Below are 14,419 nucleotides of genomic sequence, written 5' to 3'. Positions count from 1 at the left end.
TTTGAACAATATTACATGACGCTTTTCAGATACTCCTTGAGAGATACACCTCTTGTGATACTCACACACCTAGCAGAGATAAGATGTCCTTTTGGGAAATTAGTGTACATTTTCCAGACATTTGCTCAAAACTGCACCGTGGACATAACCACTATGCACTGGCTGATTACTTAGCTGGCCTATTTGAAAGAATAAGCATTGTAGCAGTCCTAGAGTAAATAACAGAGGCACGTACACATGGTGACACATCTGCATTAACGTTGTCGTTGTGCCGGTCGCTGTGCTAAATGCACGGCTCAACCATTTGTTTAGGACAGCTCATCCTCCTGACTGGGTGTCCCATTTCCACTGATCAGAACGACCCAATGACACAGCAGTCCCCCCCCCCAACAAGAAGAACAGTTTGTGCTTCACTTGTCTAGACAGTGCGTGCGCGCGTGTGTATGTGTGTGTGGGCGACGTGGTGGGGGGAGCAGGGATCTGATTCGATGAGCAGACCAGCATGACCGTTCTCTACGCTGCCGAGTGGCAATTAGTGCTGCCTGAGTTCAGGCTCTGCGGCTCTGTCTCGCCATGGAGGGAGCTGCTGGGAGGGGAGCAACGAAAAGGCTGCCTCCTCTGACACAGTGCAGCCCGCTCCTCTGCCGGGCGGAGGAGGCGGAGGAGGAGGAGGAAGGCACTCAAGCGGGTACAGGCGGGGACACCTGTGGAGCACACCCTGTAACAAGGTGCAGATTTGGCAAATGTCATTGTGGGTCTCCACGGAGTGTCTGCTTTGGGGGGGAGAGGTTCCGACATGTGAAGTATCTTTTGACACTCTGGGGGTGGGTGGAGGGGGAGGGGACCTGGAGAGGAAACTGGAAGAAGCAGCTTCTGGAGGAACTGTTACCCTGGAAACAGAGGGGGAGGGACTCAGCGGGCCACAGGGTCGGGCACACGCCAAAGGGCACGCGCTGTAATCACACGATTAAAATGAGGTTGGTTTATTGGCTACTGTGGATGTTGACTGCGTTTGTGCTGGAGCGGAGCAAAAGCTAAACCTGTTATGGAAACGCCGTGTCCCTTAGCGACCGGCTGTGGCTGTTACCCCTGAGGCCAGAAATCATGAGTGACATAAGGGTGCTTTCAACATGTCCCTGGGACATCAGAGTCAGGCGGCAGCACACAGCGTGCCCTTGCCGAATTAAATCAGGTGCCGTTGCGTCCAAGAGTGCACAACTTCATTGTGGCTGTCACTGGAGATCCCCAAGGAACCCAGCAGGTGTGGTAGAGCTCCACATGGGGGGGCATGCGGAGCAGCACAGGGGGTAAGTTTTATGGCCCAGCCAGGCACCTAACCACCTGATTCAGCTTGTTCATCATTTCCATCAGGCCTGTCGGAACTCCCCCCCACCCCCCCACTGTTGGCAGTTTAAGCGGACTGCGGTCGTCCCAGACTGGACTCAGGTGTCTGGGTCCTCAACATTTGGAGGGTCTTCATATACAAACGTGCACTGAAAACCCATCCCATATATGCAGACACAGTCAGCCCTCTCTCCTTCTTCCTCAACATATTCTGTCTCTTTATCCCCACCTCGCCATCTCTCCCTACCTCTTTCTCTTTCCGTCTCCCTTCGTCTTCTCCCTCCTTCTCCCTCTCCCTCCCCCTCTCTCCCCGTTTCCCTCCCTCTCTCCCTGCCCCCGGTCTGCAGGTTGCGACGGGGAGAGCCGCAGCTTTGCAGAGTGGGGTAATAAATTTGCTGCAGATGCATTTGTGGGGCATCTTTCCTGGCTCACGTCCTCCCGTGGCTTAACCAGGATAATTAAGCATGTCCAAGTTGCGCTGAGGTGGCAGATTCGCTGCACAGAGAGAGAAAGGAAGAGACAGAGAGACAGGGGAAGAGAAGGAGAGTGGGAGAGGCTGGAGAGAGAAGGTTTGGGCTCCGTCTCCTCTCTGATGGGGGATCCTGGCGAAGTCAGACCCTCTGCATTCCAGACAGGTTCCCAGTTTACCTTGAGGGACCCTCAGAGGGTCGCTTCACTCTGAGGGTGTGGGCCTGCCTCAAGCCGGGACCCACTGACCAATCCGACACTGGATTCTGAAAAGTGTATTTGCCAGTTCTCAACATCCAAACCAACCTCCTGAAGATTGGGTTACCACCTCTGTGATGGAAAAATGCTTCTCACTATGTACATCAAATGCACACTGATGATAATATGAAGGCAGCTTAGCTCACTGTGGAGCAACTCCTTCCCCCTGTGTGCAATAGGAGACTGGGAGAGTGAAATGGATACGTCCCCCACTTAGAGGTGTGAAAGCGGATTCGGGGGCCGCCTACAGTGCAGAATTACTCTTCTACAGCAGCTATCTGTGTAGTTTGCTCACAGCCAAGTATCGACCCAAAAGATCGTTAAACTAAACAGAAGTGGTTGGCGAACAGACCTGAGCATTCCTCATGCAACCCCAATACTGGACAGATGAGCTCTGGCTGGGGGGAGTGTGAAAGTACTGTGGTGAGTGTAAGAGTGCTCAAGAGCGCCGCTCTGCTGGCAGCAGTGTGAATTTGACCCAGAGAACAGTGCAGCCCTCCTGAAAAATAAAAAGGTACAGGAAGCCACACAGCCTTGCTGGGGGTAACTGGAAAGCGCTCGAGTGCACAGCCCTGTGAGAGGCAGCCCTGATAGGAGGGGGAGTCCTGGGTATTAAAAAGCTGCACTGCCCTGCTGGGGGAGAGGGGGACTGAATACACCCCCCTGGACGGGGACTCTTTACGGTCACTACAGCGCCATAGTGCTCTTTTGGCAGGGCTCCCGCACAGACGTGTAATGCAAGCCGCAGCTTCCACCGCCCGACCGCTGCGCCTGCAGCGCCACCAGGACAGGCTTTACTACGGTACAAACAGGCGCGGTCCTCAAATTTCACCCTGCGGCAGCCCTCCATGCCCCCGCCGGCCCGGGCTCACACCGTACTCGGATTAATTACTTACTAACCGCGCCATTGAGATTAAGCCCACGTTTCTCCCATTCTTTTGGCCCTTTTCAGTTCTGTTAATGAAAGTCTGTTTAACGCCCTCAGCCGAAACGCGTAAATTTACATAGGTAGTTTGATATTAGTCTTTATTACACTTATTATTGGGAAAATGGCATTCGAGCTGGATAAAAAAAATACACATTTCTGTTGAACATGTAATAAATGCTGCGGGACGTTTCTAATCAAGAGAAACAAAATTCCGTTCACAGCGACGGGAGGACGTGCAGGAGCGGGCGCGGCTCGCAATGTGGCTCACGATGTCATCCGGCGCTTTAGTCCGACAAGCAGGGGGTCTCGAGCGATGGCGGGTTTCCAGCGCAATTTTAACTGCCCTTATTTACTCAGCGAGAGCAATAATCGGCTGCGCTCTGCCGAAATGACAATTTGCAGGCTATTTAGGTCACAGCACAGCAAACTTGTGGCGATATGCCTGAGCGCCTCGCCTGCAAATTTACAAGAAACGTAAGCAAACAAATCAGAAACGATCAGGCTCAGAGCAGAGAGCGGGCAGAAAATGAACCGTGCCCCGCTATGCCGACACCATCCTCACAGGCAGGGAACGCCCTCCGATTTACGCTCCTCGATTTACCGCCACAAAAGCAAACAGTCAAAAGACAGAATCGACTGAAAGCTGTCCCGTCAATGGCAGTTTCCAGATGTCGCTAACTTTTTAATCACGTGTGGCTGGCGAGGACGTTAAATTCGGTTCATTCCATGTAGATGTCCTTGTGTTGCTATTGAAGTTTTTTCATACAATTGCAATAACTGTTGAATTTACAGATCCATTGATGCTGACCAGCATATGTATAGCTGCAAGTGTGGGGCCTGACATCATAATCTTTTTTGGGTGGCCAAGCAGAAAAGCCACACTACTTTATCACATTTAAAATTCAGCTTGGCATCTTTCTACCCTGTTAAGAGCAAAATGTGCATTTCGCACTTGTACAGGGCTTTTACACATTTGCACATTGAGGTTTGAAGCTGTTGGGATTGCTGCACTTTTGCTACATTTCTGTATTCCGCGCACGCACGCGCACACACACACGCACACACCTGAGCTTATTGGTTGTGATACTCTACCTGCGTTTAGGTGCAGTTGCTGCTCTTTCATCAGAAGGATAATGAATGTAACAGTTGACTGCAAGGCTACAAGGTCAAACTGACACAATCAACCTTTATGTTTTGATTGGCCTAATGGGATGTCAGCCACATTTTATTTTGAATTAACCAGTAAACCTATCCTCCTCATAAACCAATAACCCAGCTTCGATGAAAAGGGGTATACGTTCGGTGGCAAAACAGTTAAAGCACTGGACTTGCAATCACGGGAGTAGCAGTTCAAATTCCGTCAGGACATATCCATGATATTAAATATCTTGAGAAGTGGAGCGCAGTTATTAAACACTGCACATATTTCTCTGGTAATGAGTTGCATTAGTCATTGGCACTTACAGGATTAGTCCCCCAGTCTGACAGGCGTTTGGGCTTTGTGTTTGAGCCTGGGAGCCGCTGCTGCCACCTGCAGCTGGATTCTAAGGCTGGACTTTGCTTTGCTGTAACCACTGCTAGGAGTAATAGGTAATAACTGAGAGGGAGAGGTTGAACAAGCAAGAGAGAGAGGGAGAGCAAGACAGACAGACAGTGGGATGTAAGCAAGAGAGTGAGAGAGGTAGAGCAAGCAAGAGAGACAGACAGAGAGGGATGGAGAGAGAGTGAGAGAGAAAGAAAGTGTGAGTAAGAGAGACAGAGAGGGAGAGGAGATAAAAACACGCAGGGCTCCGGTTTAGTATGCAGTCCGTTCCCTCCCTCGAGCTTGTTGTGCATTCCATTGCAGGTGGGGGAGCGCAGGGCAGGGGAAGGAGGACTGTGAGAAAGGAGTGGAGAGAGGGAGAGGAAGACCGCATCTGAAACACAAGCAATAGGAGGAAGGGAGTGAGAGAGGCAGGCAAGAAGACCGTGAGAGAGAGTGAGGGGGACAGGACAGAAAGAGGAAGACGCCAGAAGTTGGCGAGAGGGAGAGGAGGATGTGAGAGTCTCACAGAGAAGAGAGACTCTTCCGTTATTCACCCATGCCCCCTCCTCCACTCAAAGGAAGAGCCGCAGGTCTGTCCAAGCTTCACATCCCAGCATCCTGTGCGGCACAGACAGAGGGGTGGACTCTGTTGCGGCCCATTCACCTCTGTCACCGACCAACCGCTCACGTCGCAGGGAGAGATCCCCAAAGCATCATCCGACACCAAGCACCGCCCAAAAACCAGCCTGCTCACACGCCAAATGACAATGTCAACCACATCCCGTGGTAAAGGCACAGGGCACTCCGCGAGAGAACCTGTACAGTTGTTCACTGACTCTCCACTCTGCTGCCTGTGTGGCCCTTTACTGTGGCAGTCAAACACTTTCAGCCTAAATAGCCCTTCCCCTCTGATTCTCCTCTCCCCTTTGAGCCATTCCACAACTGCGTCTCACCAAGAATAAGGTTAACAGGACCGCTGCGCAAACGCTAATGTGCTAATCTCAGCGGAAGATGCGGGGAACACATCTCCTGAGCACTCAGCGCTGCCGCGGCTGAGACAGGTCAGCAGGCCTCGGGAGCGGCGCGGCTCACCTGACGTGAACTCCGGCCAGTAAACAAGCCCACGCTCTAACCTTGGCAATATCGATCGGACGCTCGCACCGTTTACTCCTCCTCAGTGACTTCCCCGCTCCAGTCCTCGAAGCGGCGGGCTCACTGACCACCGCTGACCCCGCTCGCTTCACTCAGCGTCCTCGAGAGCCAGCCAGGCCTCTTTAAAGACCTACTGAGAGCTGCATTCTGGGAACAAAGAGGCCTATTTAAGACTGCTGTAGGTACAGTGCCATCCACAGATAGATTCGTTCATTTTATTTGTTCAACTTTTAGGGACAGTAACACATGAATCGCTTTTAATGTGAAACGCAATCTCAGATACAGTTTCACGACCTGTCACCCAACCAAGGACAGCTACAGCAAACAGGAAATGCCCCCCGCAACGATGCTAGTAAAAACCGGGTGCATTCCTTTACTCTCTCTCTTGCTTTGGAAGTCTGAAGAAGATGGACGTACTGCTCACTCCTCTCTTGCTTCACACGTCCGAAGAAGACAGATGCTTCACTCACTCTCTCCCGAAGGCCGCACCATGCGGACGGGACACGGAAAGCAGATTCTCCAATCTAGCAACAAATTGCTAGCGGAGATCAATAACACAAGAGCCAAGTTTCAGCGTCAGCGATCAGAGCAGCGCGAACTTGTTACTAGCCGGAGACAAAGGTACGACCGGATCCACCTCAACGCGTTTCCCAGGCAGAAAGAAACCCTCAGCTCCTGGACCGATCCAGACCGAACCAGACCACCCTTCGCTCCTCGACGACGGAACTGCCAGCGAAACCACCCACGGAACCCCAAGATTTGGACCTCATTTCATGAGCTACAGTAGGCTGTTAACCCTGGGCATAGGACTTTGCATAGCTAAACACCCGATTGTTAGCTACATTGATGAATGTTGTACATCCGTGTGTTTCAGATCATTACGAGTAACGCAACTAGCTATGTTTCGTTCTTCCTATCTGATTTGTCACACACTATTCACAATGCAGCGTTAGTTAAGATACCACACAGAGATGTAGGGTCTTTGTATGCGTATCTTCTTGCTAACCCCGGTACCTCCTTTTAATTTGCATAAAATAACCCCGCGGTTATCAATCGTCCGAACACATCCTGTACCAGACAGACGTTATGTTCGCTCACACATGCACATAGGCAACTCAAACTTGCCGCCACACGCATGTTCCTTTGTTCTCTCTGAACACGTGTTCAGCAAGCACGCGCAGCACACGTGCACGCGTAGCACACGCACGACCCAGAACAAAGGAACACACACCCTATGACACGCTCACACACTAGCGCAAGACATTCACTCGAACCTACACATAAGTGTAAATACATACACATTCACTCCACTCATTGTACATAAATGTGTTGCATAACTACTTTGGTTTTTATATTTCAATAAATGCATTATTTTTCCAAGGTTGTATTGTAATGTTACACATGGAATGAATATCACCAACCTCTGCTGATCAGAATTCTAAATGCCTTCACCTCTTAGGTGAATCACCAGTGTTATTTGTTTAGTTAGCTAAATAGATAATAGTGATTTGATTAAGATTAACTATTAATAATAGTAATTTTGATTATGATTATTAATTCAATTATTAACTGAAGTTCCAAATTAATAGTTTAGTGCATTTTATGAGACTGATATACGAAACTGAAACTGATGACCGCTATGGTAGACGCCATATTCTGGATGGCACCTCCATGTGTTTAATTTATTATCACCAACATAATTGGTACCTCATGTAAGGTTATTCCTTACACATAAGTGGTACCCTTCTCTCATTGTAGGCATTGTCCCTACATAATTGGCATTGCCCATGTGAGGAAGACTAACTTCCCCCTACACTGCCAACAACCAAGGGTTGAGTGAGAAAATTAAGAAAAAAAAAAGATTACCTCCACAACAAGCTTTTCTGACTTTCTGCACATTGGAGCACCACCAGTATTTGCCAAAGAGCAAGGCCACATTCACACCTTCACCTTGTGGATATGAAAATGTGGTGTGAGTGAATATGAGGATTATTCCTAAGGCGTTTTGAGGAGGCAACAGTTATGAAAGACTCCCATATCCTTTTTGCCCAAAGTATTGAGGAAGCACACAAATGATCAGTAACTCCATTTAACACAACACTGCCACTGTTCACAGAAAGCAGCACACAGGGGTCAAATCCAGATCGTTTTGCTGAGTAGACAATCTTGGCCCACATTGTTACCTTTGTTCAAAAGAAAGAAAAAAAGTTGGCTTGTTTGGTTTAATCAGAGTCTGATCCGAATGTTTTCGTTTTCCACATGGCCGAGATTTCCACGGCAGTGAACCGCAGGAGGTCCGGGGTGTGCTGGCTTAGTAAACACCGGACCCAGAGCTCACGAATACACCCCCCCACCCACATCCCTCCACTCTGAGAATGATGTGGGCCCTGGAAGAGGGGGCTTGGTTTGGGTCATCTGTTACCTCACGTCTCACAAAGCCTTTTCATCTCCGCCTCCTGTGACTCCATTATGTCCACATTTGGCCCAAGATGTGAAACAATATTTGGGGCTCTAATATATACAGAGCCAGCTTTAGCCTGACAGAGCCCTTAAATAGACATTGCATGTGTCATCCAAACTAATTTACAGGTACAGCTCATGGCAGTGTGTTTTTTTTAGGGTGCTGCTTAGCAACTGGAGAGAATGCCTCATTGGCCCATTGATGCCAGCAAGGGTTTGCAGTATAAGGTGTTGCACAGGGTTTGCAAGTAATGCCCATCAGGCTCCACCCTCATACATCACTCAGGCTGTGAGACCCCTCCCCCAATTACCTGTGAAAGCATTTGTGGCCGGAGAGCCAGCCTCCTGCATACTGCTTCCCCAGCAATGCCTGTGATCCCAACGTTAACCAGTCCGGGTGGGTGTGGGTTGCCGTGAGACACGGAGCTGTCTCGCTTCCATCTTAAACCCCTCAAGAGTCCATGTCACCGTCGCCGGGCGTCCCTCCCGAAAGCCGCAAGCTGGACTGGGTCCGAGGGCCAGGTGGGTGCGAGGGGGAGGGGTGGGGGCGGGGGGGATGGGTGACGGGGGGGTCGTCCGGTCTCAAAGTGGCAGCGCTCTGAAAGTCAGTGCGGCGAGGGTGGCGTCTGGCGTTATCCTCCCAGCCAGAGACACCCGGCCATGGCCGAACTCACGAGTCACCCCCCCGACTGCAGGCGTCGGCTTGCTCACGGGCGCGCTACCTCCGGCGCGGTCCCTACGGACATGCCGCCACCACCGCCGCCGCCGCCCTCACGGTGCGGTTGCGATGCGACTGCTCGTCTCAAAGCCCCTCAGCTCCGCAGGTCCCGCTGCTCACGCACCGCCACTTGCTCTTGGTCACGGGAGCTGGAAGAAAAGAGGGGAGGGAGGGAGAGTATGAGCAAACGAATGACAAAAACCAGGAGAAAAACTGATTGTGGGTTAGTGGGGACGATGCCCCCTGATAACCTGTGGCTCTTTTTACAAGGGGAGAAAAAAACACGGTCAAGCCAGAGGAGGGAGGAATCTCCCACTCCGCGCCCAGACAGTTTACATTAAAGACAACTTTCAAAAGGAAAACACTGTGACCTCTTCTCTTTTTTTTTCGTCAAGATGCAAAAACATGACAGGGAAGCACTTTGAAGTCTGAAGATAAACAGGGCTGGAGGTGGCACATACCGAGAAACACGAAACCATTTACATTTCAAAAGAGGCATTTGTCTGGGAATAAAAAAACGGCCTGTTCAGCAAAGGCCTGCACCGCACAGCACTGCGCTAGTTAAAATACTATTAATATAATAATAATAAAAACAGAACAACACAGGAGGAATTCTTTGGCAAGAACGCAGACAAAGCAAACAGTTCCCATCTCTCTGCCTGGGATTCTAATGACATGCCAGGTTTTATTTGCTGTTCTTTCTAGGCCCTTAGACACAGAGAGGGGAAAAAAAGCAAAGAAATTTTGTGCATTTTTCTCTTAGAACATTCAAATCAACGTACAGTGTCTTCGTCACAGGCCGAATTACCACAGATTATGCGCCTGTGATACACAGAGACTAACCGTCTGCTAATCTCAACTAAGTCCATGTTGGAAGGGCATTACACAGCTTGCTCCAGCAAAATCTTAAAATGGTGGTAAACTGACTGATATGCCTTTGTGCTTCATGAGAATACTGCCACTCCAAACTACTGAAATGAAAACCGGGGTATTCTAGCTACTGTAGCACTTCACAATTTCTGCAAACGCAGTCACTGACTACTCCACTGACATGGTCCAGACACCTATTAAAAGTACAGTGCGGGGTGAGACTGACTGAAGAATGAATGCAGGTTTGACACTCATTTTCAGATGAAAAAGGGACTACACAGCATGTGGCGTGATAATGGCGAGACAGGACTTTAAATGATAATTTTTAAAAGGCAGAAGTGACAGTTTTGGAACAGTTAAATCGGGGTGCTTCCTCGACAACAGAATCAAGACAACATAACAGTCACATGAACGAACACTTTTCTTGATGTCGAAAGTCAGTTTTATTTAAGCACAACATACGAAACACGCCCCCCACCCCTCTGTACGCATAATACTTCTGTCTGTTCTGTGTAAACGTGTAAATGTGGTTTGGATTTCACTAAACATGACCAGCTGACAAAGCAGACTGGTACACACTGTCTCTTTCGGGCTACCATTTCTGAGGCCTGGCTGATAATTGGAGAATAAAGCTAGCAGTGCAGCTCATGTGACCGTCTGGCTATATTTATCTCCACTCCACACACACTTCCTGATAATTTTAACTTGGACATGGCTGTGTGCAGACCTACCTAATGGAAGCGTTTCTACATCTGGTGCCGTGCCACTCCACGGTCTCTTTCTGTCACACACAAACACACAAACATGCACCTAACTAGGCCATTCTCGGTCAGGGAGTGTGAAACAGGGGCCTGAGTCTGAGATACCGTTTAAAGAATGCCAAGAGGAACTGGACGTTCCATGGGACATTCAAATGTGTTCAAAGATCACCGGCATGCACCTGATAGCGTGGCCGAACAAGGCTGCCAGTCATAAAAAAAAAAAAAAAAAATTAGGAAGCTTTTGGTTGCATGACAGAGCCTCTAGGGGGATATTTGTAGAGTCCTAGACTTCCCCACAGCACAAAAAAATAAATAAAACACAGGGAGGCCACAAGCTTTGTAATCAACATAGTTGAGAGTCCTGGAGAGAGAGAGAAGCCTGAAGAGAGAGAGAGAGAAGCCTGAAGCTGTCAACAGCTTAAAAGAGAGGTTGCTTACACAGTTCAGTCCAGTTGCTGTACTTATACATCAGCAACACTGAGTCGAGACACAACACTATTTATGTTTTAAGGGCATTTGATCTGAGTGTTCTGAGGTGATACAGAGGATTTACATCTATCATTTGGACAACACTCACGTTTGACCTTCAGACAATTGATTGAACAGATGCCAAAAACATGCAATCCAATCCAAACATCCAAGATCCACACACAAGATCCACAGATATACATAAGGTGACACCCCACTTTGGCCCAGTATATTTCATGAAATTATGCTCAAAACATGACTGCACTTCTGTTTAATAAACTACAGTCATACCTAGCTTTCTTTAAGTTTACATAATAAGTGAGATAAGAAATCAGATGCTACTCCACTAAAAACACTGCAGTCCATGTCTTGAGTGAGTGAGAGAAAAAAAAAAACAGTGCTGAAATGTAAAAAGCATAGGCTGGTTAAGTTCCTGACACAATTTAGAATGTGAATATTTACTGCGTTATTTGTCGAAAATGCAGTTTGGCACTGTTTTGAAAGCATCAGACAGGAAAGAAGAAGTAAACCAATGAGTCATCTACTGATGAGCCGTGAAAGGCGTGACATTTCTTTAAAACGATGATTAAATCCCCGAGAAAGCACCGATAGTGCGGAGGGAGCCCTTAAAGACAACGCGGTCTGAGCTCGCCGCCCGCCGCAGGTCCGCCACACGTTGCCCGGCTCGGGCGACTATCGCCGTTTCTTTCCTCTTTTCTTTCTTCTTTCTTTTTTTTTTTCTTTCTTTCTCTGTTCTCTTGTCTGTGCGGGCCGCAGGCGGCAGACAGCTGCGAGCTGCGTCAGAGGAGCCCCAGAGCCGGTCCCCGGGATCGCACGACGGAATTCGGGAAGCTCGGCGAAGAATGTTCCTTTACCCCGCGTGAACCGCGCGGCCGCGTGCAAACCCGCCGTCTGAAAACGCTGCGACTTAGCGGTGCCCATCTGAAATGACGCAAATCACGATTCCTAGAATGAATGGGACCTCGTCCAATTCAAACACAAACACAGAGCCAGACAGGCCGCGTAAGGTGACTTCACGTTAAGATGTTCGACGGCAGTGAGATTTGAGCATAATAGCAATTGTAAAAATTACACTACAAAGCACAAATGCTGTTTAGTGTGTTTAGTGACATTATGATTTAGTTACCTTGGCGAACAAAGCTATGCTGGACATTCCAAACACAAATATTCTTTTTTCCCCTCCTTGTACCTACCGCCTAACCCAGCCACAAAGATTACCTTTGTGTAAAAAAATCCAAACGCATTAAAAAAAATCTCTGCCAAAAGAAGAAAATAAAACTTTGCAGCTGCGGTTAAGAGTGCTAAATGGTATCTGCCGAAACAAATGTTTATGGTGTTTTTGTTATGCATCATTTTTTTAATTCCCCATACTTCAACTGTAAATCGTCACTGTAAAGCCCGTCTGAGCTGACATCACCCACCCCACCACTCCACGGCCAAGCAGTGGAGGCCGAGATGCTGTCAAACGGACAGAATACATCTGTTTCTAAGCAATCCTTCCTCATTTCTCAATCGCCGCCCCGGACACAGCGCTCTGCGGCCTTAATTTACGGTCTGCGGCCCGGCACCGGGGGAAGGGAGAGACAGCGCCATCATTTTAAGACTTCTCAGTTTCGAACGAAAATCTGTCATCATTGATTCTGGCCTCCGCAAAGGTTTTTTCTCCTTTTATCAGAGCTCTCCAAAAGACCCGCTGAGACGGAGAGAACATTTTTATTTTATTTTCGTAATCCGTGGGCTGCGACGGAACCGCAGCCCGAGAAAGCGGAGGATCTTCTTAAAAGATCTGGAAAGTTGGGGGTTTTTCCCTCCCTTTTTAATATCTAATCCCTGGTGTCACGAAGACAGAGGAACAATTTGTCACGCCGCGTGTAATGAAGTGCAGAGTAATTGACAAAGCGCACAAAAGGTGACAAAAGCGAAGGTATCATCTGTAATATTCCTGATCTGCTTTGTGTCACGCTGGTTTGCGGTGGAGTATGAAAAGCTGACAGGGCTAATCTGGCTATACATCAGGTTTATTGTCAAAATGTCACATCTGGGCTGCGGAACAGCTGAAAACAGCACATTCTAAGGAGCACTCTTTGGCTTCACGCTTATGATTAATCAAAGGATCATCTTGAGGGTCAGCAGATTTAGATTTACATGGACTGATATTTTCTTACCGGATACAGATATACAAAGTCTGCCATATTTCATAATGCCATTAAACACAACCATCAAATCAGATTAATGTATAATACTGATATATAAACAGTGCACAGACACAGTTTCCAGTTAAATGTCCTTCCACTATTCCATGCTCTACAGAGCATATCAAACATAACCACAGGTGGAGACTATGGCAAAGGAAAATCTTCCTTCTGCACACATGCAGACTATCATAGTTCAGAACACCTCCACAACAACTTTCTATGGGACACAGAAAAGAAAGGAAGAAGCAAAAAAATAATATTTCAATTGACTTTGCAAAAAAATAAGAACTTTTTGGAAGCAGCGTGAAGGTCTATCCCATTGTGTGATTAAGAATTCAGCTCAAAGTACTTTAAAGTCGAAACCTCCGGATCTTGACAAACTAATAGGATGAAAAAAGAGCTTCTGGAGAAAAAGGAGGAAACGCTCTGTGAGCCAGACTCAGCTTTGCAGAAATGGCTTGAAGGACAAATACAACGGCAACCTCACAGCAAAGTTCTACCTCATCCCAATGCCACCGCTCCTGCTGCAGCTACATCAGAGACAGCTGCCCTCCCTGGAGGGGCGGGTGGCAGTGGGAGGCACACGTGCATGGGGGGCGTCTGGGCCAGGTGTCAGGCTCTGAAGAGAAAATGAATTGTCAGACCCAATATTCTGGGTGGCGAGCTGCTCAGTACATGCTGTCTGGAACTCCTTCTGACCCTTTGTGTTCATAGCACAATGGCTGTCTTACTTGTTTGCCTTTTACTGTGTATTTGATGTTGTCTGGGCATTAATGGCAGGTCTTGCTTTCCCCTAACTGTAACCCTGAACAGGTTTTTGCAGCTCTAAAATCTGTTTGGTTCTTGACCATGCCTCATTTCATATCAGCCATTTCCCACAATGCCATGCAGGATACTTCGGGATATTTCTGACAGAAGACACAAAGTGAAGTGGGAAAGGACGTCACTGGAAAAGCAGCTACAATTCCATTGGAACACTGTCAGTGCAATAGCTTTAAAACCTGTTCACTTACTTCCTAAAAGGCTTTTGTCCATTTATGAGACATGACCAGACATTTAACAAGCAATGTGCAGCAAAGGTGTTTTAAAGACTTAGATCTAGGTGAGGTGTGACGTGTGACTTATTCCTAGATCATGGCCAATCATGGTGGGTGAAATACACCATACAGCATGCCAGGGGTTACTGCCATTTTAAGTCTGCAAGCAGCACAAGTTCCCCTCTAAATATTACTGCAGTTTTATTTCAAAGGC

General features: G+C 48.2%; 1 protein-coding gene across 1 annotated transcript in view; it reads right to left on the bottom strand.

Moving 5' to 3' along the window:
* Positions 1 to 8,568, bottom strand: part of LOC118784642 (low-density lipoprotein receptor class A domain-containing protein 4-like) — a 53,005-nt gene extending 44,437 nt beyond the window's left edge. Inside the window, exon 1 of the mRNA XM_036538987.1 lies at positions 8,447 to 8,568. Within this exon, the coding sequence (XP_036394880.1) occupies positions 8,447 to 8,486 (40 nt within the window). The 5' untranslated portion in view covers positions 8,487 to 8,568. The remainder of the gene's footprint in view (positions 1 to 8,446) is intronic.
* Between the last annotated feature and the right edge of the window lie 5,851 nt (positions 8,569 to 14,419).

This window comes from Megalops cyprinoides, chromosome 10 (genome assembly GCF_013368585.1).
Source record: "Megalops cyprinoides isolate fMegCyp1 chromosome 10, fMegCyp1.pri, whole genome shotgun sequence".
In the NCBI taxonomy this organism is placed as follows: domain Eukaryota; kingdom Metazoa; phylum Chordata; class Actinopteri; order Elopiformes; family Megalopidae; genus Megalops; species Megalops cyprinoides.
The sequence above is the reverse complement of the archived record's forward strand: the minus strand, read 5'-3'. Positions and strand labels throughout refer to the sequence as shown.